This window comes from Mustela erminea, chromosome 10 (assembly GCF_009829155.1).
Source record: "Mustela erminea isolate mMusErm1 chromosome 10, mMusErm1.Pri, whole genome shotgun sequence".
In the NCBI taxonomy this organism is placed as follows: Eukaryota; Metazoa; Chordata; class Mammalia; order Carnivora; family Mustelidae; genus Mustela; species Mustela erminea.
In genome coordinates this window covers 78,963,612-78,990,402 of record NC_045623.1, presented here as the reverse complement: position 1 = coordinate 78,990,402, position 26,791 = coordinate 78,963,612, and the positions used below count along the sequence as shown (strand labels likewise).

Here is a 26,791-nt window from a genome sequence, read left to right as displayed (position 1 = left end):
CATGAAATGCTTTCTGGTATTCTTAAGGTTGACTTTCTTTTTTTCTTTCTCTTACATGTTTCATGAAAAAGTTTTTAACAGCTCTTTAACATGCTCCCTATTAGCCAATTCCTTTTAGAACATATTTCTTTTTTAAGATTTTTAATTACTTATTTGACAGACAGAAATCACAAGTAGGCAGAGAGAGAGATTGGAGGAAGCAGGCTCCCCGCCGAGCAGAGAGCCCGATGCGGGTCTCTATCCCAGGACCCTGGGATCATGACCTGAGCTGAAGGCAGAGGCTTTAACCCACTGAGCCACCCAGGCACCCCTAGGACATATTTTTTAAGACTTAGCTGTAACTTTTAGTAGGCACAGATACCACATTTTTATTGAAGTATAATTGATATATTAACATTGTATTATTTCAGGTGTACAACATAATATTCGATATGTGTGTTAGTTGTGAAATGGTAACGAAAATAACTCTAGTTGATGTTCACAATTTTTTTCCTTGTGGTAAGAACTTTTACAGTCTGTTCTAACAGCTTTCAGATATGCAATATTATATTAGCTATAGTCACCATGCTTTACTAAAACATTAAATTCTTACAACTCCATGAGGCAGGTCCTATTATTTCCATTTTACAGATGAGGAAACTGATACATAGAGTTACTGAGAAGTTTTGACTTACCCAGGGTCACACAGCCAGCAGCTATAGATCTGAGAAGAGAATATACACCATCTAGTTTTAGAATAATTGCTTTTAGGCACTATACTATACTGCTTATTGTATCATTGCATTATCTTTGAAAACATTAGAAAAGCACAGAATTGTTTGAGGTTCACTTTGTAAACATGAACATTTTACTCCTCTACTCCATTCATCAGCATGTACTTACTCTTTTACGTGTTTCAGACAGTATTAGGTGCTGAGTTTTGAGCAAGCTTTACATAGCCCCTGATCTCATTAACTTTACATATTAGCAGAGAAGACAAATGCTAATAAGTTCTTCATCTAATGATTGAGTTGCAGTTGTGATAAATATTACAAAGTAAGAATTAAGAGTAGAGTTTTTGTATGTGGTTTTGTCCTTTTTTTAATTAAAGTGTAGTTGACTTTTGGAGGAATTATTTTTTTGTTTTTTTAATTGATAAGAATAGAGATTTTGGTGGGGATTCTACCATGGTCTTAGAAGTGAGATGATTCTATGAGAAAATGACGTTTGAGCTAAACTTTGAAAGAAGCCTTTCTGTGCCTACCTGAGGGTCTGACTAAAATTACAGACTTAAAACCACCTATTGGAACTGCATAGCACTTGGAAGATATGAGCTAACTCTTAAATACCTCATTTGCTCTGATAATGCTTTATTTATCCTGAAATTTAACATTGTTTTGTACATTTGGTGTCTGGTATAATTAACATTTTATAATACTGACACATAGACAAATGACAAAGAAATTATCCTTCATCTTCTTTATTAAGATAGGGAAATGATAAAATAGAGTTGAGAAAGGGTCTTTAAAAGCCTTATTCTCCTGTTTTATTAGTATGTAAAAAGAGCCCCAGAAAATTCTGATTTGCCCAGAGGTAGTTTTAAGATTTCTATAAATACCATAGATGAAAAAGATAGATTTCTAAGTGTTTCAGTTGTTTGAAAATTCACTTACACCAAAAATTTTTTTTTCTTAACTCCATGAGAAAGTGATATGTTACCAGCATTTGAATTTAAAACAGTTTCTCAACCAGCCTTTAGCCTTACTGGCAGTAAGGATAAGCCTTGTATTTTTCTGTCTGTAACTAGAGTGACTTGAATTATATTGAAACAGAAATAGGGGCACCTGGCTGGCTTAGTTGTAGGAGTATGTGACTCTTCATCTTGGGATCGTGAGTTTGAGCTGTGCATTAGGTGTGGAGATTATTTTAAAATAAAAAAATATTTTTAAAGATTTTATTCATTTGACAGAGAGAGCAAGGGAGAGGGAACACAAGCAGGGGGATGGGAGAGGGAGAAGCAGACTCCCTGCTGAGCAGGGAGCCCAGTGATGCGGGGCTCAGTCCTAGGACCCTGGGATCATGACCTGAGTCGAAGGCAGACACTCAGCGAATGAGCCACCCAGGCACTCCTCTTTTGGCCGGGGCGGGGGGGCAGATTTTATTTTATTTCATTTATTTACTTTTTTAAAAGATTGATTTATTTGACAGAGAGAGATCACAAGTAGGCAGAGAGAGAGGAGAAAGCAGGCTCCCTGCCGAACAGAGAGCCCGATGTGGGACTCAATCCCAGGACCCCGAGACCATGACCTAAGCTGAAGGCAGAAGCTTAACCCACTGAGCCACCCAGGCACCCAAAAGATTTTATTTTTAGGGGTCTTGTGTAGCTGAGTCATTGAGCATCTGCCTTTGACTCAGGTGACCGAACCCCGTGTTGGGCTCCCTGCTCAGCAGGAAGCCTGCTTCTCCCTCTCCCACTCCCCCGCTTGTGTTTTCTCTCTTGCTGTGTATCTCTGTCAAATAGATGAGTAAAATCTTAAAAATATATATATATTATATATATATAACATGTTATATATATATAACACATACAACATGTTATATATATAACATAAAACATATATATATAACAATGGTACTTCAGGTGAAAATAATCTGAAGTTACTATGTTTAATTTGACTTATTTATATGGTAGCAGTGTTCATGAATAATTTTTTTAGAAGATTTTTATTTATTTATTTGGCAGACAAAGATCACAAGTAGGTAGAAAGGCAGACGGGGGCGGGCAGCGGAAGCGGGCTCCTTGCCAAGCAGGGAGCCCAGTGCTCGATCCCAGGACCCTGAGATCATGACCTGAGCCGAAGCCAGAGGCTTTAACCACTGAGCCACCCAGGAATAATTTTTTTTTTTAAAGTAAGTCCCACACCCATTGTGGGGCTTGAACTCACAGACCAGAAATCTAGAGTTGGGTGTTGTATCGACTGAGCCAGTCAGGCACCCCATGAATAATTTTTTTTTTAACTGTACAAGAATGTTTTTATCTGCAGTCTGCTCTTTTCTCTATAATATTTTCTTTTTTTTTTTTTAAGATTTTATTTATTATTTATTTGACAGACAGAGATCACAAGTAGACAGAGAGGCAGGCAGAGAGAGAGGAAGGGAAGCAGGCTCCCTGCTGAGCAGAGAGCCCGATGCAGAACCCTGAGATCACGACCAGAGCTGAAGGCAGAGGCTTAAACCACTGAGCCACCCAGGCACCCTCTTTAGTATTTTCTAATTTGAAATATTCTAGAAGACTCAGCCATGAGTTAATAGAAGAAAATTATATCCTTCTAATTGCCTCATCAATTATCAAAGAAAACATTAAAAGAAGCTTCATATTGCATAACAGAACTTACAGGAAAGTCACCATTTTCTTTTCTACTTGCATCTTCTCATTTTTGATAGATTGCAAAGGTCGACTGCAAGGAGATACTAGACATCATATGTAATCTGGAATCTGAGGGTCAGGATAACACAGCATTTGTTCTTTGTACGACGTACCTTACCCAGCAGCTGCAGACTGCAAGTGTATACTGTTCTTGGTAAGTATACTTACTTTTTATTGTTTGTTTAGCACAGAGTATGGCATTTAGAGTTGATGTAAAACTTAGGCTTGTTTCAAATCTAATGCCTAGCTGATAACATGTGAATTAAATCTTGCTTAGAAGCTAAACCATTTAATTAAAAAATGTTACTAGTTTAATCTTTTCCAGAAGAATCCAGAAGTAAAGAGAAAGTGAAAAATTTGAGCTCCTCTTGATCATCTTATAGAGGGTTGTCTGTTAAGATATGTTGTCTTTGAAAATAAAGTTAGGCAACATGAAACGAATTGGTATTAGGTCATTTTCCTTAACACTTACTATACTTTCTGATAGTCATTTTTCCCCCTCATATTTGGAAACCCACTAATTATGTAGGTTTCTAGGTCAACCTGGCAGTAGAGAAGGATATCCATTTGAATAGTAATCTTGCAACTTTGGTACTAAATAGCAGAACCAAACTTAAATTTTTAGTTTTAATTTAGTTTATATGTGTTTGCCTACAAAATAGTTGGTAAGAAAGAAACAGTAAGTGTAACCCACAGTTCTTTTATTCTAGCTGTATAGAATCTATTTAGACCAAAAGGACAGACCTGGTACACAGGAAACCTCTAGAATGTAAGACTGTGAATAAGTACCATATCAGTAGTATGGATAATGCTATAGGATACTAGAGAAAGTTACTCTCATAGTATGTTTAAGAAGGGTGTCAAGGAGGAGATATTATCAGCTTTAATTCAAAGAGTGGATTGGATTTGCATGATCTTGATGGGATGAACCTTGAGCATTTTAGAACCTAAGGATGGCTTGAGGTTGAAGATGAGCATTTTGATTATAGAAAAACGCAGTAAAGCCCTTCATGTACTTTAGCCTTCATTGATCTCCTTTTGGAGCTTCTGTGTGTATTTATACAGTTTTACTATTATTAGCATTATTTCTTTTTATTTACTATTTTGTATAGAAATATTATTTATATACTATAAATTATCTTACCCAATCCTCATAATTATCATTGTGCAGATGAGGCAATGGAGGACAGAGGAATCCGAAGTCTTGTGATTGCCCAGGGTCTTAAGGCAAAAGTGATAGAGCTAAAATTCACATCCAGGATTTTTGACTGCTAATTCAGTGCTTTTCTTCTTTGGTTGTTTTCTTGGTACAGGGCAAGAATTCAGATTGTAATCTTCTACCACTGAGTCCACTACGCCAGAGTTGTATCTCCTATGAGAAAGGAGATAGTGGAATAGGGAGTTAAATATATTTTGTAATAATCATTATGGGCATTTTGTTAAGAAACTAAAAAAGAGGTGATACAAATAAAAAGAATTAAGGTAGCAGTGAGGGTTTTGTTTATTAATTTAAATAGAGGAGTTTTGTTTTGTTTTATTTTTCATACATTATAGATTAGAGATTTTAGCCTCAGTTAAAACAGATGTATTTCTTAAAGAACAAACACCCAATTTTTTTCTTGTTACAGTTAATTTCTTTGCCTGTAATGAAAAAGTATCTGCTAATGATACCTAGGTTTTCAGGGCAAAGAAATGTATTAAATCACATATGGGATGTGTTATAAGTTATGGAGGTTTTTGTGGGGTTTTTTTTGTTTTTTTTTTTTAAGTTTCAGATGTACAGTATAATGATTCAGCATTCCTATACAGTACTCAGTGCTCATCACAATAAGTGTAGTCTTAATCCCCTTCATCTGTTTCACCTATCACCACTCTTGACTTTCCCTCTGGTAACTACCAGTTTGTCATCTGTATTTAAGAGTGTTTTCTCATGTGCCACTTTCTTTTCTTTGTTCATTTGTTTTGTTTCTTAAATTACACATATGAGTTAAGTCATATGGTATTTGTCATTCTCTGCCTGATTTGTATTGTACCCTCTAGATCCATCCATACTGTTGCAAATGGCAAAATCTCATTCTTTTTTATGGATAAGTTATATATAGATAGATAGATACTACAAAAAATGTATATTATATAAAATATATATCATATATTTACATATATCTCACATCTTACACATTTGTCTGTTGATAGACATTGGGCTGCCTCCTTATCTTGGCTATGGTATACAATGCTGTAATAAACATAGGGGTGCACATATCTTTCTGAATTAGTGTTTTTGTGTCTTTTGAGTAAATAGTAGTAGAACTGCTGGATCATATGGTAATTCTATTTTTAATTTTTTGAGGAACCTCCAAACTGTTTTCCAGAGTGGTTGCACCAGCCTACATTCCTACCAACAATGCATGAAGTTTCCTTGTTCTCCACATCCTGGCCAATACTTGTTATTTCTTGTGTTTTTTATTTTAGCCGTTCTGGCAGGTGTGAGGTGGTACCTCATTGTGGGTTTGTTATTATTTTATTTTTAAAAAAATTTTAAGCGAATACTCAAGCGGAAGGGAGGGGCAGAAGAAGAGAGAGAGGGAATCTTAAGCAGACTCCATGCCCAGAGTGGTGCCAGTGCTGGGCTCCCCCTCATGACCCCAATATCATGACCTGAGCCGAAATTGAGAGTCAGACACTCAGCTTGACTGAGCCACCCAGGCGTCCCTCATTTGTGGTTTTGATTTTCCCTGATGATTAGTGATGTTGAACATCTTTTCAGTGTCTGTTGGTCATCTGTGTGTCTTTAGAAAAATGTCTTTTTGTGTTCTCTGCCCATTTTTTTTAATGTGTCAGAGATACAGAGAAAGAAAGAGAGAGCTAGAGCAAGAGAACACAAGCAGGGGGAGCAGCAGGCAAAGGGAGAAGCAGGCTCCCCACTGAGCAAGGATTCTGATGGGGACTCATTCCCAGGACTCTGGGATCATGAACTGAGCAAAGGCAGACACCTAACTGACTGAGCCACCCAGGCATCTCCTCTGCCCATTTTTGAATTGGGTTATTTTTGTATGTGTTCCATTGTGTAATTTCTTTAAATATCTTCTCCCATTCAGTAGCTTGTCTTTTTACTTTGTTGATGGTTTCCTTTATTGTGCAAAAGCTTTTTATTTTGGTAGTCTCAGTAGTTTAATTTTATTTTTGTTTCCCTGGCCAAAGGAGATTTATCTAGAAAAATGTTTCTCTGGCTGATATCAAAGAGATTGATTACTGCCTATGTTTCCTTCTAGGAATTTTATGGTTTCAGGTCTCACATTTAGGTCTTTAATCCATTTTGAGTTTATTTTTGTGTACGGTCTAAGAAAGTGGTGCAGTTTCATTCTTTGCATGTAGCTGTTGGTTTTCCCAACATCATTTGTTGAAGAGATTGTTTTTTTCGTAGTGTATATATTCTTGCCTCCTTTGTTATAGATTAATTGACCATGAAAGTGTAGGTTTATTTCTGGGTTCTTTATTTTGTTCCATTGAATAATGTGTTGATTTTTGTGCCAATATCATACAGTTTTGATTCCTATGGCTTTGTAATATGATCTTGAAATCTGGGATTGTGATACCTCTAGCTCTGCTCCTCTTTTTCAAGACTTCTTTAACTGTTTGCCTTCTTTTGTGGTTCCATGCAAATTTTAGGATTATTTGTTCTAGTTCTGTGAGAAATGCTATCAGTTTTTTAATAGGGATTACGCTGAATGTGTAAATTGCTTTGGGTACTATGGACTCTTTTTTTTAAGAGAGTGGGAGGGGTTGAGGAAGGGCAGAGCGAGAGGGAGAGAGAATTCCCAAGCAGGTTGCACACCCAGCATAGAGCCTGACACAGGGCTCAATCTCAGAACCCTGAGATCGTGACCGGAGCCAAAATAAGAGTCATGCTTAACTAACTGAGCCACCAAGGTGCCCCAGGTAGTGTGGACATTTTAATAATAATTGGTTTTCCCAACTCATAACCATGGGATCTTTCCATTTGTTTATTTCGTCTTCAATTTCTTTGATTACTGTTCTATAATTTTTAGAGTACAGGTCTCTTACTTCCTTGATTAAGTCTTTTCCTGTGTATTTTGTTCTTTTTGGTGTAACTGTTAAATGGGATTGTTTTCTTAATTTTTCTTTCCACTATTTTATTAATGTATAGAAATGCAACAGATTTTTTATATATAAATTTTATATCCTGCAACTTTACTGAATTCATTTATCAGTTCTGATAGTTTTTTAGTGGAGTCTTTAGGGTTTTCTGTATATAGTATCATGTCATTTGTAATGATTTGGATACCTTTTTTTTTCCTTTTGTTGTCTAATTGCTGTGGCTGGAACTCTCAGTACTGTATTGAATAAAAATGGTGGTAGTGAATCTTTGTCATGTTCCTGATCTTAGAGGAAAACCTCTGTTTTTCACCATTGAGTATGATGTTTGCTGTGAGTTTTTCATATATAGTATTTTTTATATTGAAGTATGGTCTTGGCTAAATAAACCCACTTCATTCAAAGTGTTTATCATGAATGGACATTTTGCTTTGTCACATGCTTTTTCTGCCTCTTTTGAGATGATTATATGGTTTTTATCCTTCCTCTTATTAATGTGACATATCATGTTGATTGATTTGTGAATATTGAATCACCTTGCATCCCTGGAATAAATACCACCTGATCATGGTGAGTAGTTTTTTTTTTTATGTATTGTTAAATTTGGTTGCTGATATTTTGGTGAAGATACTTGCATCCTTATTCATTAGAGATACCATCCTGTATTTTTCTTTTTGTGTAGTGTCTTTGCCTGGTGTTGATATTGGGGTAACACTGGCCTGCCTTATAGAATGGATTTGTAATCTTTCCATCTTCTTCTGTTTTTTGGAACAGTTTGAGAAGAATAGGTACTAACTGTTCTTTAGATGTTTGGCATTTCACCTATGAAGCCATCTGGTCTTGGACTTTCATTTGTTAGGAGTTTTTTGATTACTGATTCAGTTTCACTGCTATTTGTTGACATTCACATTCTCTATTTCTTCCTGATTTGGGTTTAGAAGATTATATGTTTCTAGGAATTTATCCATTTCTTCTAGGTTATCAAATTTATTGGCATGTAGTTTTTCATAATATTCTTTTGTAATCCTTTGTATTTCTGTGGTGTCAGTTATTTCTTTCATTTCTGATTTATTTGTACCCCCCTTTTCTTTTTTAAATGAGTCTAGCTAAAGGTGTGCCAATTTCGTTGATTTTTTTTTTTTTTTTTTTTTAAAGAACCGGCTCCTGGTTTCATTGATCTGTTCTATTTTCTTTAGTTTCTGTTTCATTTATTTCTTCTATAATCTTTTTTTATTTCCTTCTGTCTACTGGCTGTGATCTCTCTTCTTTTTATAGCTCCTTTAGGTGTAAGCTTAGGTTCTTTGAGATTTTTCATGATTACAAAGTAATTTTAAAACTGTAGTTACACAGTTCTTTTAATATTCCTGATAGAGTTTCCCCTTTAGAGTGACCCATAACTTTTTTTTTCTTCCTTTCTTCACTCAGCCACATTAGCCCTTCCAAGGATGTTAGTGGCTCTAGGATTAATGCTGCTCTGCTGCAGCAGGAAGGGATTAACAGGGATTTCCCTTTTATTGGCCTCCTGAGGTGCTGTAATGAGTAGAGGAAAGAAAATATAAGTCACTTCACACTTTGTTAAAAGTAAACTTATTCCAAGCAATTCAAAGGAAAATAGGATCTAAAATTTTCAGATTTGGCAGCATTTTTTTTTTAACCCTTTTGTTGTTTTCATAGGTGTTTGTTTTGTTCTTGGGATATTGGAATTAGAATAGCTATAACATAAAACGGTGAATTTTACTAAAGAAAATGAAACTCAGGAATTCTGTTTAGATAGGATAGATTCTTTTGTTGTGCTAGAAATTTCCTTTATTGAAGATAGTGGGTATATGGACTAGGACTATTTGTCTAGAAAAGAAAATTTCTTTAAATTAAATGGTATTTTTTATAGTCAATATTTGTAAAAATGTGACAGAACTGGAATCTGACAAAAACAGTCACTTATTTTTATTTTTTATTAATTTTTTAATTTTTTTATAAACATATAATTTATTTTTAGCCCCAGGGGTACAGGTCTGTGAATCGCCAGGTTTACACACGTCACAGCACTCACCATAGCACATACCCTCCCCATTGTCTATAACCCTACCACCCTCTCCTGACCCCTCTCCCCCCAGCAACCCTCAGTTTGTTTTGTGAGATTAAGGGTTTCTTATGGTTTGTCTCCCTCCCGATCCCATCTTGTTTCATTTTTTCCTTCCCTGCCCCCACAACTCCCCATGTTGCGTCTCCACTTCCTCATATCAGGGAGATCATATGATAGTTGTCTTTCTCCAATTGACTTATTTCGCTAAGCATAATACCCTCTAGTTCCACCCACGTTGTCACAAATGGCAAAATTTCATTTCTTTTGATGGCTGCATAGTATTCTGTTGTATATATGCCATATCTTCTTTATCCATTCATCTGTTGATGGACATCTAGGTTCTTTCCATAGTTTGGCTGTTGTGGACATTGCTGCTATAAACATTTGGGTGCCCATGCCCCTTCAGATCACTACGTTTGTATCTTTAGGGTAAATACCCAGTAGTGCAGTTGCTGGGTCATAGGGTAACTCTATTTTCAACTTTTTGAAGAACCTCCATGCTGTTTTCCAGAGTGGTTGCACCAGCTTGCTTTCCCACCAACAGTGTAGGAGGGTTCCCCTTTCTCTGCATCCTCGCCAGCATCTGTCATTTCCTGACTTGTTAATTTTAGCCTTTCTGAACAGTCAACTTGATTTTAAAAACATGCACTGGGGTGCCTGGGTGGCTCAGTCAGTTAAGCATCTCCCTTCATCTTGGGTCTTGATCTCAGGGATCCTGGGATCGAGCCCCACATTGGGCTCCTTGCTCAGTGGGAAGCCTGCTTCTTCCTCTCCCTCTGCCCCTTCCCTCACTTGTGCTCTCTTTCTCACTCACTCTCAAATAAGTAAAATCTGTAAATAAATAATTGTATGTATGTATATTTGTCTGCCTGCCTGGCTGCTTTCAGCTCAGGTCATGATCCCAGGATCCCATTTTGGTCTCCCTGCTCAACGGTAAGTCTCCTTCTCCCTCTCCTTCTGCCCCTCCCCTCTGCTTGTGCTGGCGTGCACTCTCTCTCTCAGGTAAATGAATAAAATATTTTAAAAGAGAAATTTCGTTCAGAGGTATTTATAAACCACAATAAAATATATTACTTTATAGCAGTCACCACATTATTGATTTCAAAAGGTATATTGCTTAGCTTATTCATTAACCCTGGCCCAAATGAGTTTTGGCTCTCTGCAAAAATCAAAGATGTGTTGGAGGAATGAGTTTCTTATAGCTGTTTACTGTGGTAGTGTTAGAGCAGCCACTAAAATAATAAAGATAACCATTTTTGAATGGGACAGTATGCATAAAGATGTGTAATTACTATTGCTACTTTTTTATTTTATTTAAATTCAAGTTAGTTAACATATAGTATATTATTAGTTTCAGGGTTGGAATTTAGTGATTCATCAGTTGCATATAACACCCAGTGCTTGTTTATATATCAGGTGCCTTCCTTAATAAGCCCATCATTACCCATACCCACCCCCAGCAACCCTTAGTTTATTCCCTGTAGTTAAGAGTCTCTTGTGGTTTGCCTCCCTCTCTTTTTTTTATCTTACTTTATTTTTACTACTGCTGCTTTTAAAATAAAGTTTATACAGATGAACCTTAAACCTCCACACAAAGCTTGCAGCAAGTGTTTGATAGGTTGACCTTTGCTTGCTTGCCTCTTTTTTTTTTTTTTTTAATTCATTTGACACAGAGGGAGAAAGAGAGAGGGGCACAAGTAGGCAGAGTGGCAGAGACAGAGGGAGAGGGAGTAGGAGGAGCGGGCTCCCCGCTGAGCAGAGAGCCCAGTGATGCAGGGCTTGATCCCAGGACCCTGGGATCATGACCCTAGCTGAAGGCAGACTCTTAACTGACTGAGCCACCCAGGTGCCCATGACCTTTACTTTCTTAGAACTGAGTTTAAATCTTGTATTTTGTACATTTGTGTTTTTCAGATGTAATTTCATGCCTGTTCTCTCCCAGCCTAGACTATGATGTACCAGGGTCGACATATATGTTGCCCTCAGTGCCTGTCAAAGACCAGATGTCCATATATGTTTCATTTAACCCAGTTTTGTTGGAAATAAAGAGTAAAAAAAAGTGGTCATGAGAATCAGCTACTGTTTTTGCAGGAGCCGCCTTTAGGGATGGTCACTCCTTAATTCCAAAGTTTTCTTTGCCTTATTCCCCAAATGCCTAAATTCTGGGTATCAGTGTGACATACTAGCTGGACTCCACGGGCTTCCTGTTGTGCCATAACACAGTGTAGCTTAAAGCTCTTGCTTGGTAGCTAGATCTCTGCCAAAATATGTTTCCCACTATTAATAGAACTAATTTCCTTTCCAGTTTTTATGAATTTGTATATAATTTATTGACTTATGGTAGGCAAGGGGCTAATCTGAGGCATTGGGTTAATAAATTATCTGAACACTAGAAGCATCCATATAGTGGAATCATTTTCAGTGTATTACTTAACAACTATTCATTTTTAAAAATCATGTGAGTGTGGTAATTGAAGAAGTGTTTGTCCTTCCTAGTGCTGCATATACGATCCAGCAGGCTGAGTTACTGTTTATTGGTGGTTTCAGTTTTCTAGTGTGCAGATTTGAATGGATGGCATCGTAGCATTTTTAGGAACAATTGGTTTCATTCAGGCAAGTTTATATGTTTGGGTGGGTAATAGCAGTTCTAAATTATTGAATTGTAATTGTGTAAATAATGTATAAAAACAAAATACATGATAAAGATGACCTTTTTTGGTCATGGTTATTTGGATTTAAGATAACTATAGCTTGAAATATTTAATCAAAACCACAATGAGATATCACCTTATGCCAGTCAGAATGGCTAAAATTAACAAGTCAGGACAAAATGACAGATGTTGACGAGGATGCAGAGAAAGGGGAACCCTCCTACAAAGTTGGCAGGAATGCAAGCTGGTGCAGCCGCTCTGGAAAACAGTATAGAGTTTCCTCAAAAAGTTGAAAATAGAGCTACTTTACGACCTAGCAATTGCACTACTCTGTATTTATCACGAGGTTACAATTGAAGTGATCTGAAAGGGCACATGCACCCAAATGTTTAGAGCAGCAACATCCACAATAGCCAAACTATGGAAAGAGCCTAGATGTCCATCAGCAGAAGAATAGATAAAGAAGTGGTTGTATATACATACGATGGAAGACTATGCAGCCATCAAAAAAACCCTGAAATCTTGCCATTTGCAACAATGTGGATGGAACTAGAGGTTATTATGCTAAGCGAAATAAGTCAGTCAGAGAAAGACAATTACCATATGATCTCTCTGATAAGAATTTGAGAGGCAGGGCAGGGGTTTGTGGGGGTAGGGAAGGAAAAAATGAAACAAGATGGGATCGGGAGGGAGACAAACCATAAGAAACTCTTAATCTCACAAAACAAACTGAGGGTTGCTGGGGGGTGGGGGGGTAGGAGGAGGGTGGTTGGGTTATGAACATTGGGGAGGGTTGTCCTATTGCGAGTGCTGTGAAATGTTTAAGCCTGATAATTCACAGACCTGTACCCCTGGGGCAAATAATACATTATATGTTAATAAAAATAATTTTAAAAATATTTAATTTGGAATAAATCAAGCCCTAGACATACTGATTTATTTTATTAAAAATGTATTTATTGGTTGGAGAAAGAGCACACACAAGTGGGGATGGGGTGGGGTGCAGAGAGAGAAGAAGACCCCCTGCTGAGCAGGGAGCCTGGTGCTGGGTTCAGTCCCAGGACCTTGAGATCGTGACCTGAGCTGAAGGCAGACACTTGAGTGGCTCAGTTGTTTAAGCATCCAACTTTTGATTTTGGCTCACAAGTCATTTTTGGTCATGGGATCAAGCCCCGTGGTGGGCTCTTTGCTCAGCAGGGAGTCTACTTGAGAGTCTCTCTCTCTCTTCCTCTGCTTCTCCTCCCTAAAATCAAAAATCTTAAGAAAAATTATTTGAGGGGCGCCTGGGTCGCTCAGTGGGTTAAAGCCTCTGTCTTTGGCTCAGGTCATGATCCCAGAATCCTGGGATTGAGCCCCGCATCGGGCCTGCTTCCTCCTTTCTCTCTCTGCCTGTCTCTCTGCCTGCTTGTGATCTCTGTTAAATAAATAAATAGAATCTTTAAAAAAAAAGAAAAAGAAAAAGAAAAGAAAAAAAGTATTTGAAAGACTTTAATTCTCAGCTTTACTTAACAGTTTATCAGATTTGCCTAACTTTAAACCTCTAGCTGGTTGATGAATTTTAGATCCTAGGTATTCCTTATTTTTTTCTCTTCATAATCAGGTTTTTACTGGTTTTGGTAATTTTGTTCTTCTCAGATAGGATTTATTTTACACATATATTTTGATTGAACTCCCTTTTTATCCCTGAGCATGTATACTTCTGTTTCCTTTGTTATTCTGAATTTTGCACTATTCTCAAAACTTTTTATTACTCAGGTACTTAATATCTAAAAGAAGCAATCTTGTGAGTTTAAAAGTGAATTTCTTTGCCTGGCCCATCCCAGTTACTTGCCTGGCCAGTAGCTCTTTTCAAAGGAGACCTGTCTCACTTTATAGTTTCCTGGTTAGGAAAGCAACAGTAGTCACCAACGACAAATATTTAAAGGCATTTCAAGTTAATTTTATTTATTTCAACTCAAATTTGTCACTATGAAATATTATAAGCTTTCATCGTACATCTTTTAAGGTGTATATCCATTTCAGTCTTTGAGACAAGTTTTATATGTTTGTAAGAATTTCATTATATGAGGGGCACCTGGGTGGCTCAGTGGGTTAAAGCCTCTGCCTTCTGTTCAGGTCATGATCCCAGGGTCCTGGGATCAAGCCCCGCATCGGGCTCTCTGCTCAGTGGGGAGCCTGCTTCCTCCTCTCTCTCTGCCTGCCTCTCTGCCTACTTGTGATCTCTGTCAAATAAATAAATAAAATCTTTAAAAAAAAAAAAAAGCATTTCATCATATGAAAATCCAGGTTACCTCTTTATAAGTTCTGTTAAATATGTTTATTTTCTGTTATAAAAAGATATATATTCATTTGTTAAGCATTGTATTTGTGCCCAGCTTTCTAGAATAGTGTTTTAACAGCAGTAAGATATTAGTGTTCTAAAACTGGCTTGTGAAAATAATACTTTTTTAATGAAAATTATTTAACAAATATTACCCAGTAGATATTAGAGCACACAAAAAAGTCCCTTTTTTTTTTAAGTGATAACATACTTTCTTTGGTTTTACTAAGTAACTTACCTTGCATTCATATTTCACATTCATATTAGCATTTTTATCACAGGCATTTTTGAGTTTCTGGTGCTTTTCCTTAAGAGTATTCTCTTAACCCATTCAGTGCTTTTAATTAATTTAATCTTTCCAACCTTTTGTTTCCATAATGAGTATTTGTAGGATTCTTGTACTTTAGCCATTTCCAAGAATGCAGTTTTACTAACTGTATTAGTAATATTTAAACATCCCCAAGTACATGCCTAAGTAGCATCGTAACATTTTAGAGCTTGAAAGGAGCAGGAGATCAGTGTGGAGAAGTGTACTGTTAGGATATTTATTAGTTGTGTATATTTTCTTAGCAGTCTAGGGATATCTGATGATCCCTGCCCATTAGGATAAGGTTTAATTCAGTCAATATAATTACCAGTGTAAGGGGTAAAATCTTTTGGAACACAGTGGGATCTAAGTGTTTTAAAATGTCAACATAAAGGGGCGCTTGGGTGGCTCAGTCGGTTGAGTATCTGACTCTTGGTCTCAGCTCAGGTCTTGACCTCAGGATTGTAAGTTTGGGCCCCTTGTTGGGCTCTACGCCTAGCCTAGTGTGGAGCCCACTTTAAAAAAAAAAATGTCAACATAAAGGGAGTAGTCTTTGTTGTTTTTACTTTTCCCCACCACAAAGAAGAAAGAAGTGGTGGAATTTTCAGGGAGGATTCTCAGCAATTTTACCAGTTTGAGAGGACACAAATAGGGAATATAAATAGCTTCCTCCCCCCTCTTAGTTTTTGATTGCTATTAACTTATTTTTATAAATAAACAGAACACCAAAATGGGGTGGGGAGGTGGACAGCAAATACCAGTTACTTTAAATGTTTTACCTTAATCTTTCTTTTTATAGGGAATTGACTCTCTTTTGGAGTAAACTGCAAAGAAGAATTGACCCTTCTTTAGACACTTTTTTGGAGCGCTGTCGTCAATTTGGTGTCATAGCTAAAACACAGCAGCATTTATTTTGCCTGATTAGAGTTATACAAACTGAAGTGAGTAATTTTGCTTTTTTATGATTGTCCTGAAATGAAGAAATGAGTGGGGAGATAACTTCTCAGGCAACTCCTCTTAGATGAGGGAAAATGAGAAATAATGGGCTTTAATAAGATTTGGAATTGGACATACCTAGCCATTTCTGCATATTGATCTTCTGGAATCCACAGCTGTTCTTAATGGAAAATGGTGATTTGAGGTGACCATTGTAGGAAAGGAAGGTTATGTTTTGGGGCTGTCACCTCAGTTACCCTATATCTACTTCTACTAGAACAGTTTTCTGTTTTTTTATGGAGGCATGTTTGCCTATTAAAATAATTTTTCATAAATGAAAATATAATTGGATTTTTAATATTTTCCTTAAGAATGGAGTGATACATTTTCTAACTTTTAAAATAATAGAACAGTTCCAGAGTTAATTTTGTACAAATTATAAACTTTGGTTTAAATCAAAAGCAAATATTTATTTCCTGAAGAGAAATAAAGTGCCATCTATAAAGCCTTGTGTTTTGAGGTCAGCCCTATATATGTATTGTATTAAGACTACCAGCCTGGAGATTCAGGATGAATCTTCTCCTGTGCTCTATTTTTATGTTGTTTTTAGTATCTGCTCATGACTGAGCTCTCAGTATACCCATATCTGTAGTGGCTAATGGATATGTTTTATGGGTTACTTCTTTGACAACATCCAAGGCACAGTTATATATTGATACATCCTGCCTCCTTTAATGTTGTAAACATCTGTATCCTATACTTTATTTGAAATATGTTGTTCTGGTCTTCTCCGGTGAAGACAGGAAAAGGTAAAACATTAAGAGCAAATTTGTGGTCAGATAAGTTAGGTGGCAATTATTTCTAATCACTGTGAATGCAGTTGTATCTCCTATCACAGAAACAACATGTACAAATAATTATATTTTAAAAATTAGTTTTAGAACTGGTGTTTTAAAAGTTTGTAATCTTTAAGGAAAGTTTTAGTTTTTTTATTGCTTCTTAAGAAATTACCACAAACTTAGTACTTAAGACAACACACAATTGTTAGCTGCAGTTTTGTATGATACAGTGTAGCATGGTGTGGCAAGGTTTGCTGCTCAGAGTATCACAAAGGTGAAATCAGGGTGTTGGCCAGATTGTTTTCTTACCTAGAAGCTTTGTAGAAAATCCGCCTCTAACTTCATTCTTACTGCTGCCAGAATTCAGTTTCTTTCAGTTGTAGGACTAAGGTCCTTATTTTTTTGCTGCCTGTCAGCCACATTGTTTTCAGCTACTAGAAGCCTCCCTGCATTTTAAGCCAGCAGAGGTACAAGGAATTCTCCTAATTCGAATCTGACCTTCTCTAAATCTGACTTCCAGGCCTAGATTTAAAGACCTTAAATGTTTAGGTCAGGACCCCCTAAGTAATGCACCTGTTTTAAAGATCAACTCACTTGGGACCTTAATTACACCTGCATGGTCCTTTTTGCCATATGACATTATCATAGGAATGGGTATCATATTTACAGGATTCACTTAAACTTGAGGAGATCATTCAAAGGTGAGGGTTACTTGGGGTCATCTTAGAATTCTGCTTGCCATGAGGAACCACAGAGAATGGGAAAGCTACTTGAGGACTAGGGAAAATGGGTTTCTGACACAGGCTAAGGAACTTGCTATCTATTTGCATAACCAGAACCCATTTCTCTTTAATCCTAGTCTTAGGGTACTTTCCACTATAATCATTATGGTAAGTAGCCTGAATGGTAGAAAAGATGTGGACTGGTAGGTAGAAGGGGGAGTGAGTGTAGAATTACTTTCAAATTGAGAGACTCGCCGCTAGGTTTGTAGAGATGATCTAACCTATTGCAATTAAGATCTAGTTCTGCAATGAATGGTAGATATCCCACAATAATAGTGGTCTAAAGAAGATGGAAGTTTCTACCCCTCTCATATAGGTAGATAATCTAGGCAGACAGGCCAAGGATGCTTTTAATGGCAGAAAGCCAGGGGTTTTTTTTGTCTGTCTGCCATCAACACAGTTTCCATCTCATTCTAAGACCTATATATTCTAATCCTAGGTATCATGTCTCCATTCTAGATAGCACAGTGGCAGGGGATGAGGAGAGAGGGGTAAACCACACAAACCACACTATGATACATCTTTTCCTCACTCCCTCCAATACACATACACATGGCCATATGTAGCTGCAAGGGAGAGGAGATAATGTTTATTATTTCAGGTTATTTTGTAACCAGATAGAAATCAGGCATTCTGTTTTTGTAGCAAAAGAGGGGAGAGGATATTGGGAGATAACTAGTAACCAGTGACATAGCCCTTGGAATGGAATATGTTAATGATGCTAAAAAGGTTGTGTGGAGTTTAGGCCTCTTGGAGGAGGCAACTGTGAGTGTATAATGGCAAGGGCTTTATAATAGTACCTCTTTATTTTCTGGGCTTCCATTTTCTATAAAGAGCTTATACCAGATCATCACATAAAGGTGCTTAGAATTGGGGCACGTGGGTGGCTCAGTTGGTTAAGCATCTGACTCTTAGGTCAGCTTAGGTCTTAATCTCAAAGTCATGAGTTCAGGCCCCGAGTTGGGCTCCACACTAGGCATGGAGCCTACTTTAAAAACAAAACAAAAGGTGCTTGGAATTGTTAGACTTTAAAAATAGTATAACAGAATGGATGTAGATGAGGTTATATTTTGAAATGAAAGTAACAAGAAGAGGGATCATCTTGAATCCAGTTTATTTGGCCATATGGGCCCTTTTTGGTAGAACATGTGGTGCTTACTGTTTGCAAAACAAGACTTTGTCTAGTTTAATTCCTTCTCTTTAGTAATGATGAGGTTGAAAATTGGAGGTGTGTGACTTGTAAGGATCATAAACCTAGTTCGTAGCATAGTGAAGACTGGCCATAGGTCTTTAGATAAATTGCATAATGTGATAGAAGATTATCACTTCTAAATCAGAGCACAGGGGACTTGGAGGGTCTGATAAGTTTTAAAATAACTCCTAGGTTCTCAACAAATTATTATTTAATAATTTGGAAGATGAAGATAAACAGCAAAGAATGCCCATTCTTTCTTTCTTTCTTTTTTTTTTTTAAAGATTTTATTTATTTATTTGACAGAGAGAGATCACAAGTAGGCATAGAGGCAGGTGGGGCGGGGGGGGGAAGCAGGCTCCCTGCTGAGTAGAGAGCCCGATGCGGGGCTCTATCCCAGGACCCTGAGATCATGACCTGAGCTGAAGGCAGTGGCCCAACCCACTGAGCCACCCAGGTGCCCCAAGAATGCCCATTCTTTCTTAAATAGCCAAATTTGTTTGAAATGGTAAAATCTATGAAATCGCTAAGCACTTTTCAAAAAACAGTCTAAAAACACTGTTATCCGTTCTGAATAGTTATAACAAGAAGTTACTTGTTAAAAGAGTGATGAATAAATTAGAATTAGGATATGGAATATGGAGCTGAATTTTGAAGGCATTGATGGACATGACTAAATTGATTTTAAACCAGGTGGCTGAATAAGAGTGGTGTGGCATATTATATCCAGAGAACATAGATTATGGCCATGTTAGGTAACCTTTGGAATTCTTACTGGCTATAAAGTGGTTAAGAACTGAGGTCATGCACAAAGATTGCTTTAAGTTTAAATCCTTTTTCCTCTGCTCACTACTTGGTGATTTTGGGCAATTAACATGATGAGCCATGGTTTCTTCATCTATAAAATGGGGATAATATATGAAAAGAAGTATTTGGAATAGTACCTAGAATGTAGTAAGGGTTCTATAAATTGATGATAGTTGTTTCTTTGTGTTCATAGAATTTGGAATGGTGCCCAACACAGAATAATTGCTTAACAAATTGATGACCAGTTTGAACAGTAGAACTTATCCTCAGTCATTTTACATAGTATTCTGATGAATACTTAAGATGTGCTAACAATGTAGTAATTATATTATCTTACTTCATTTTTAGAATAATGTTAGGAGGAAAATCTGATATTATCACTGCTGTTAGCATTTTATAGATGAGGCAGCAACAGCTTGGGAGTTAAGAACTCGTCACTGCAGTGAAGCTGGGGTTCAAAGGCCTTCAAAGTCTGACTGAAAATTCTGTGCTCTTGGGGCACCTGGCTGGCTCAGTTGGTAGAGCATGCGAGTCTCGATCTCAGGGTTGTGAATTTGACCGCCACTTTGGGCATAGAGATTCCTTTTTTATTTGTTTGTTTGAGGTTACTTTTTTAAAAACTTTGTTATGCTCAAGTATTTTAAGCCACTCGGCCATATAATTCCACTTGTCTTTGTTTATAATATTTTTACATTCTATTTCAGCCTCTCACATAAGTTGTTAGTATGCACTAGCATTTTATCACATGACCAGATCTTTTTCCTGATTTTTGATTGGTTCTGAGAACCTGTTGCTATAGACAGATTTTTAAATTTCTGTTGTTTTTCCCATGGGAAGCTGAAATACATTACACCTATAGCTAATTAGTACTAAAGTACTAATTTCTTTAGGAGAAAATGCGGAGGTGCCCTTGGGTGGCTCAGTTAAACATTGGGCTCTTGATTTCAGCTCAGGTTATGATCTCAGGGTTTGTGAGACCCAGCCCCACATTGGGCTGGATGCTGGGCATGGAACCTGCTTAAGATTCTCTCCCTCGCTGTGCCCCTTCCCCCTCTCTTAAAAAAAAAAAAAGGTGGGGGAGGAAATTGGGAGAATCATTTATTTTAGCCTTAAGATTTTGAAAATACCCAGCTGTTCATTACACATGTGTTTCTTCAATCGAATTGATTCCCAAACTCACTTTTATACAGGTATTTCCTCTTATACCCATTTAAGCCCTGTTCTTCCTAACCAGCTTAAGACAGTTCTTTTTTGAATCCTTCAGTGACTTTATTTATCCTGAATTCCTTTGAGTTCGTGTACTTTATTGTTTATACATTTGACATATATTCCTTAAGGGTTAGAGATTGCTTTGGTATGCAGTGTCTTATAAAGTTGGACATTCTATAAATGTACATTGTAACTGTTCATGGTTGTAACATTTAATCCAGTCCTTTGCATGTTGAGACAAGGAAGGATCTAAATGTAACTTGCAGGAAGAAAGATTAAAGATAAATTTAAGAATTCTAAAAGTTTTGAGATGCATATGTCTTACTAGTGAACGTTACGCAATATTTCCGTAATGAAAAAGAATAGTAACTCCCCTCTCCCCTCCTCCCGTTTTTCTTTATAGGCACAAGATGCTGGTCTTGGGGTGTCGATTTTACTATGTGTCAGAGCTCTTCAACTCAGATCAAGTGAGGATGAAGAAATGAAGGCATCAGTCTGTAAAACAATTGCTTGTCTTTTACCGGAAGATTTAGAAGTCAGACGAGCCTGTCAGCTTACAGAATTCTTAATTGAACCCAGTTTGGATGGATTCAATATGTTGGAAGAACTGTATTTGCAGCCAGATCAAAAATTTGATGAAGAAAATGCACCAGTTCCAAATTCTCTCCGATGTGAGCTCTTACTAGCTTTAAAGGCCCACTGGCCTTTTGATCCTGAATTTTGGGACTGGAAAACTTTAAAACGACACTGCCACCAACTGCTCGGACAAGAAGCCTCCGATTCTGATGATGATCTAAGTGGCTATGAAATATCAATTAATGACACAGATGTTTTAGAGTCATTTCTCAGTGACTATGAGGAAGGTAAAGAAGACAAACAGTATAGAAGAAGAGATTTGACAGATCAGCATAAGGAGAAAAGAGATAAAAAACCCATTGGTTCTTCTGAAAGATACCAGAGGTGGCTTCAGTATAAATTTTTTTGTTTGTTATGTAAGCGGGAATGTATAGAGGCCAGGATTCTTCATCATTCTAAGATGCATATGGAAGATGGAATTTATACCTGTCCGGTTTGTATTAAAAAATTCAAGAGAAAAGAAATATTTGTTCCTCATGTGATGGAACATGTTAAAATGCCACCAAGCAGAAGGGACCGCTCTAGAAAGAAATTACTGTTAAAAAGCTCTCAAAAAGGAATTTGTCCCAAGAGCCCCTCTGCAACCCTGGAGCAAAACCAGGCATTAGATGAACAAGCCAAAGGAGAGTCTCATGAATATGTCACATTCAGCAAATTAGAAGATTGCCACCTGCAAGACAGAGATTTGTACCCATGTCCTGGCACAGACTGTTCCCGTGTATTTAAGCAATTTAAATACTTAAGTGTGCATCTTAAAGCTGAACACCAAAATAATGATGAAAATGCCAAGCACTACTTGGATATGAAAAACAGAAGAGAGAAGTGTACTTACTGTCGACGACATTTCATGTCTGCTTTTCACCTGCGGGAGCATGAACAAGTGCATTGTGGTCCTCAACCATATATGTGTGTATCTATAGATTGCTATGCAAGGTTTGGATCAGTGAATGAACTACTTAACCATAAACAAAAACATGATGATCTGCGTTATAAATGTGAATTAAATGGCTGTAATATTGTTTTCAGTGACTTGGGACAGCTTTACCACCATGAAGCACAACACTTTCGGGATGCATCTTACACATGCAACTTTGTTGGCTGTAAAAAGTTCTATTATTCCAAAATTGAATACCAGGATCACCTCTCAATGCATAATGTTGAAAGTTCAAATGGAGATGTGAAGAAATCGGTGAAACTTGAGGAGGCTGCACCAAGTGAAAAGCAAGATTGTATTGATCAGCCCCATATACTTGACCAAACTGATAAATCGCATTTACCAGAGGATCTTTTCTGTGCAGGATCAGCTAGTTCTCAAATAGAAACTACAGAAAATCTGAAAGAAAACAGTGACAGTAATTCTAGTGATCAGTTAAGTCATAGCTCTTCAGCTTCCATGAATGAAGAGTTAATTGATACACTGGATCACTCTGAAACCATGCAGGATATATTATTATCTCATGAGAAAGTCTTCATGCCCTCCAGTTTAAAAGAAAAATGTTCCAATGTGGCAGTTTGTTTTGATGGGACTAAGTTTACCTGTGGTTTTGATGGCTGTGGGTCCACATACAAAAATGCAAGAGGGATGCAGAAGCATCTACGGAAAGTTCATCCATACCATTTCAAACCCAAAAAGATAAAGACAAAAGATCTCTTTCCCTGTTTGAGTAATGAACATAATCAAACAACTGAAAAGTTTGATGCAGAACCTAAACCCAGCTCAGATACAAATAGTGACTCTCCAGATGAAGGTCTTGATCATAATATCCATACTAAATGCAAACGAGAATATCAAGGTTATTCCTCAGAAGCCTCCATTTGTGCTTCTAAAAGGCCGTGTACGGAGGATACCATGTTGGAACTCTTGTTACGCTTGAAACATTTAAGCTTGAAAAACTCAATAACACATGGATCTTTCTCAGGGTCATTGCAGGGGTACCCATCCAGTGGTGCTAAGTCTCTTCAGTCAGTTTCACCTACTATCTCAGACCTGAACTTCCAGAATCAAGATGAGAATATGCCAAGTCAGTACCTTGCACAGTTGGCAGCTAAGCCGTTTTTCTGTGAGCTTCAAGGATGCAAATATGAATTTGTGACCAGAGAGGCTTTGTTAATGCATTATCTTAAAAAACACAATTATTCAAAAGAAAAGGTCCTTCAGTTAACCATGTTTCAACATCGGTATTCCCCATTCCAGTGTCATATTTGCCAAAGGTCATTTACAAGAAAAACACACCTTAGGATTCATTATAAAAATAAACATCAAATTGGCAGTGACAGAGTAACTCACAAACTATTAGATAATGAAAAATGTGATCATGAAGGCCCGTGCTCAGTAGATAGATTGAAAAGTGATTGCTCCACAGAACTTGGCGGTGATCCCAGCAGTAACTCTGAGAAGCCACACTGTCACTCTAAAAAGGATGAATGCAGTTCAGAAACAGATTTGGAGTCATCCTGTGAAGAAACAGAAAGTAAGACCTCTGATATTTCATCACCAATAGGTGGCCATGGAGAAGGACGAGAAGGACGAGAGGGACGAGGTAGCAGGAGAACTGTTGCTAAAGGAAATCTCTGCTATATTTTGAATAAATACCACAAACCATTCCATTGTATCCATAAAACTTGCAATTCCTCATTCACCAATCTTAAAGGCTTGATTCGTCATTACAGAACTGTACATCAGTACAACAAAGAACAGTTGTGTTTAGAGAAAGACAAAGCAAGAACCAAAAGGGAACTTGTCAAATGTAAAAAGATATTTGCTTGCAAATACAAGGAATGTAACAAACGCTTCCTATGTTCCAAAGCTCTTGCTAAGCACTGTAGTGACTCTCATAACCTAGACCATATCGAAGAGCCTAAAGTGCTTTCCGAAGCTGAATCTGCAGCAAGGTTTTCCTGTAACCAGCCTCAGTGCCCTGCTGTTTTTTATACGTTCAGCAAGTTGAAGCACCACTTGATGGAACAGCATAATATTGAAGGAGAAATACATTCAGATTATGAAATTCATTGTGATCTTAATGGCTGTGGTCAGATTTTCACCCATCGCAGTAATTATTCTCAACACGTATATTACCGACATAAGGACTATTATGATGATCTGTTTAGAAGCCAGAAAGTGGCAAATGAAAGGCTACTAAGGAGTGAAAAGGTGTGTCCGACGGCGCTCGCTCAAGGGCATGGACATCAGACTACCAGGAGATCATTTAATGCTAAGGCTAAAAAATGTAGTTTAATCAAAGAAAAGAAGGCACCAATTAGTTTTAAAACAAGAGCTGAAGCCCTTCATATGTGTGTGGAGCAGTCTGAGCACACACAGTATCCCTGCATGGTTCAGGGATGCTTATCTGTGGTGAAGCTGGAGAGCAGCATAGTGAGGCATTATAAACGTACCCATCAGATGAGTAGTGCCTATTTAGAGCAACAGATGGAAAATCTTGTCGTCTGTGTTAAGTATGGTACCAAAATTAAGGAGGAGCCCCCTTCTGAAGCAGAGCCCTATATAAAGAAAGAAGAAAATAGCTGTGAATCAGAGCACACAAAGCACAGCCATTCCCCAGGTGACAGCGTGCCTGCGCAGAACACGGATTCCCTTCATCCAGGCGAAAGGGAAGGAGGTCAGAAAGGATGTACAGAAAGCAAACCAGTGTTTGATGCAGATAATCTGCTCTACAGAGGAACTTTGAAATGTAATCATAGTTCAGAAACCACTTCTTTGGAACAATGTAATATAGTTCAGCCTCCTCCTTGTAAAATAGAAAATTCCATACCTAATCCTAGTGGGACTGAAAGTGGGACTTACTTCACAAGTTTCCAGCTGCCTTTACCAAGGATCAAAGACTCTGAAACTGGGCAGCAAAGTTCAGGGCAAGAAAACACTGTAAAAAATTCAACCCATGTCCCAAAAGAGAATTTTAGGAAGCATCCACAGCCCAGGTCATTTGATCTGAAGACTTATAAACCTATGGGATTTGAATCTTCATTTCTGAAATTTATTCAGGAAAGTGAAGAGAAGGAAGATGATTTTGATGATTGGGAGCCTTCGGAGCACTTAACATTAAGTAATTCTTCACAACCCAGTAATGACTTAACAGGGAGTGTTATGGCAAATAATATGGTGAATGACAATGACCCTGAAGTTGACATACCTCATTCTTCCAGTGACTCTGCAATTCATGAGAACCTGACTGCAATCCCACCTTTGATAGTAGCTGAGACAGCAGCAGTTCCTTCCTTGGAAAACCTGAGGGTTGTATTGGACAAAGCATTAACAGACTGTGGAGAGCTTGCCTTAAAACAGCTTCATTATCTTCGGCCAGTGGTTGTCCTTGAAAGATCTAAGTTTTCCACACCAATTTTAGACTTGTTTCCAACAAAAAAGACAGATGAGCTTTGTGTAGGAAGTTCCTAAATAGCAATTTTGTTTTAGAAACAGACTGGCTCCAACACTGCAACATGGGGACAATTGCCAACTTGAACAAAGGCTGAGAACCAGCCACACCGTTGTTTAGGGTAGAATAGGCTGTGTATTTACATGAATGTATAATATCTATGTCAGCAGTATTGGCTGAGTCCATTAGCTCTCCAGTTGGTTTATTGATTGGGGTTTTTTTTTTGTTTGTTTGTTTGTTTATTAAAAAAATGGAACTGTACTCTTGTTTGGTGCTAATTAATACATCAAAATATATTGGGGCTTCCTTTTTCAAATTAAGTGTGCATGATTGTATATGGAACAAATACTAAGATCCCAGGGTGGGAGGGCTAGGGAAAGGGATATGGAGTTCTTACTTGACTTGAATGTGCACCTGAGGGTGCTTTGTGTAATATATTGTACACTACAGCATCTTATATTTTTTGAGTTGAGTTTCAATAAATTACAATTTTTCACCCATTTCTTGTTTACTCATAATGAGTTTTCATGCCATACATAAACTGCACTTGTATTTTCTGGAATGTGCACTAGTATTTTGCCCCACTAGTGTTTTGTTTTTATTAACCAAACCACTTAGCTCAAGCTTCTTTCTGAATGACTATTATCTTAAAATTTTTTTGTGAAAAGAAAATACTGAAATTGAGGAATTAGCTCTGAGAGTCAAGGTAATCCCCAAAAGAGGATGTCCAGGAGTTGTTCAGGTAGAAGAAAAGTTGTCTGGGTAGAAAGCATAACATGATGGGCATAGATGATTGCAATCACGTTTCCAGGGAACTACAAAGAATTTGGTAGGCTTCAGTGAAAGGGGAGCACTGAGATGATGAGATTATTATCGAGCTAGCCCACCATGAATGCTAAGGAGTTTGGACCTGAGTCCACAGGCAGCTGAGAGCCTTTGAAGGATTTGAACAAAATAACATAATATTAACTTTAATAATGTTAAATTAATAATTTGTAGATCATGAGCATGATTTGAGGGGCTGAGAATGGAAACCGATACTAAGACTGTTGAAGTATGAGAGGCAAATGTGATGAGGCTTTATACTGACAGCTGCAGAACAAGAAAAGAGGAGATGAA

The 26,791-nt window shown here is 37.4% G+C and overlaps 1 protein-coding gene across 1 annotated transcript in view; it reads left to right on the top strand.

Moving 5' to 3' along the window:
- Window positions 1–26,172, top strand: part of RLF (RLF zinc finger) — a 94,158-nt gene extending 67,986 nt beyond the window's left edge. The window contains exons 6-8 of the mRNA XM_032361635.1: window positions 3,424–3,560; window positions 15,680–15,821; window positions 21,049–26,172. Of these exons, the coding sequence (XP_032217526.1) occupies window positions 3,424–3,560; window positions 15,680–15,821; window positions 21,049–25,692 (4,923 nt within the window). The 3' untranslated portion in view covers window positions 25,693–26,172. The remainder of the gene's footprint in view (window positions 1–3,423; window positions 3,561–15,679; window positions 15,822–21,048) is intronic.
- The last annotated feature ends 619 nt before the right edge of the window (window positions 26,173–26,791 follow it).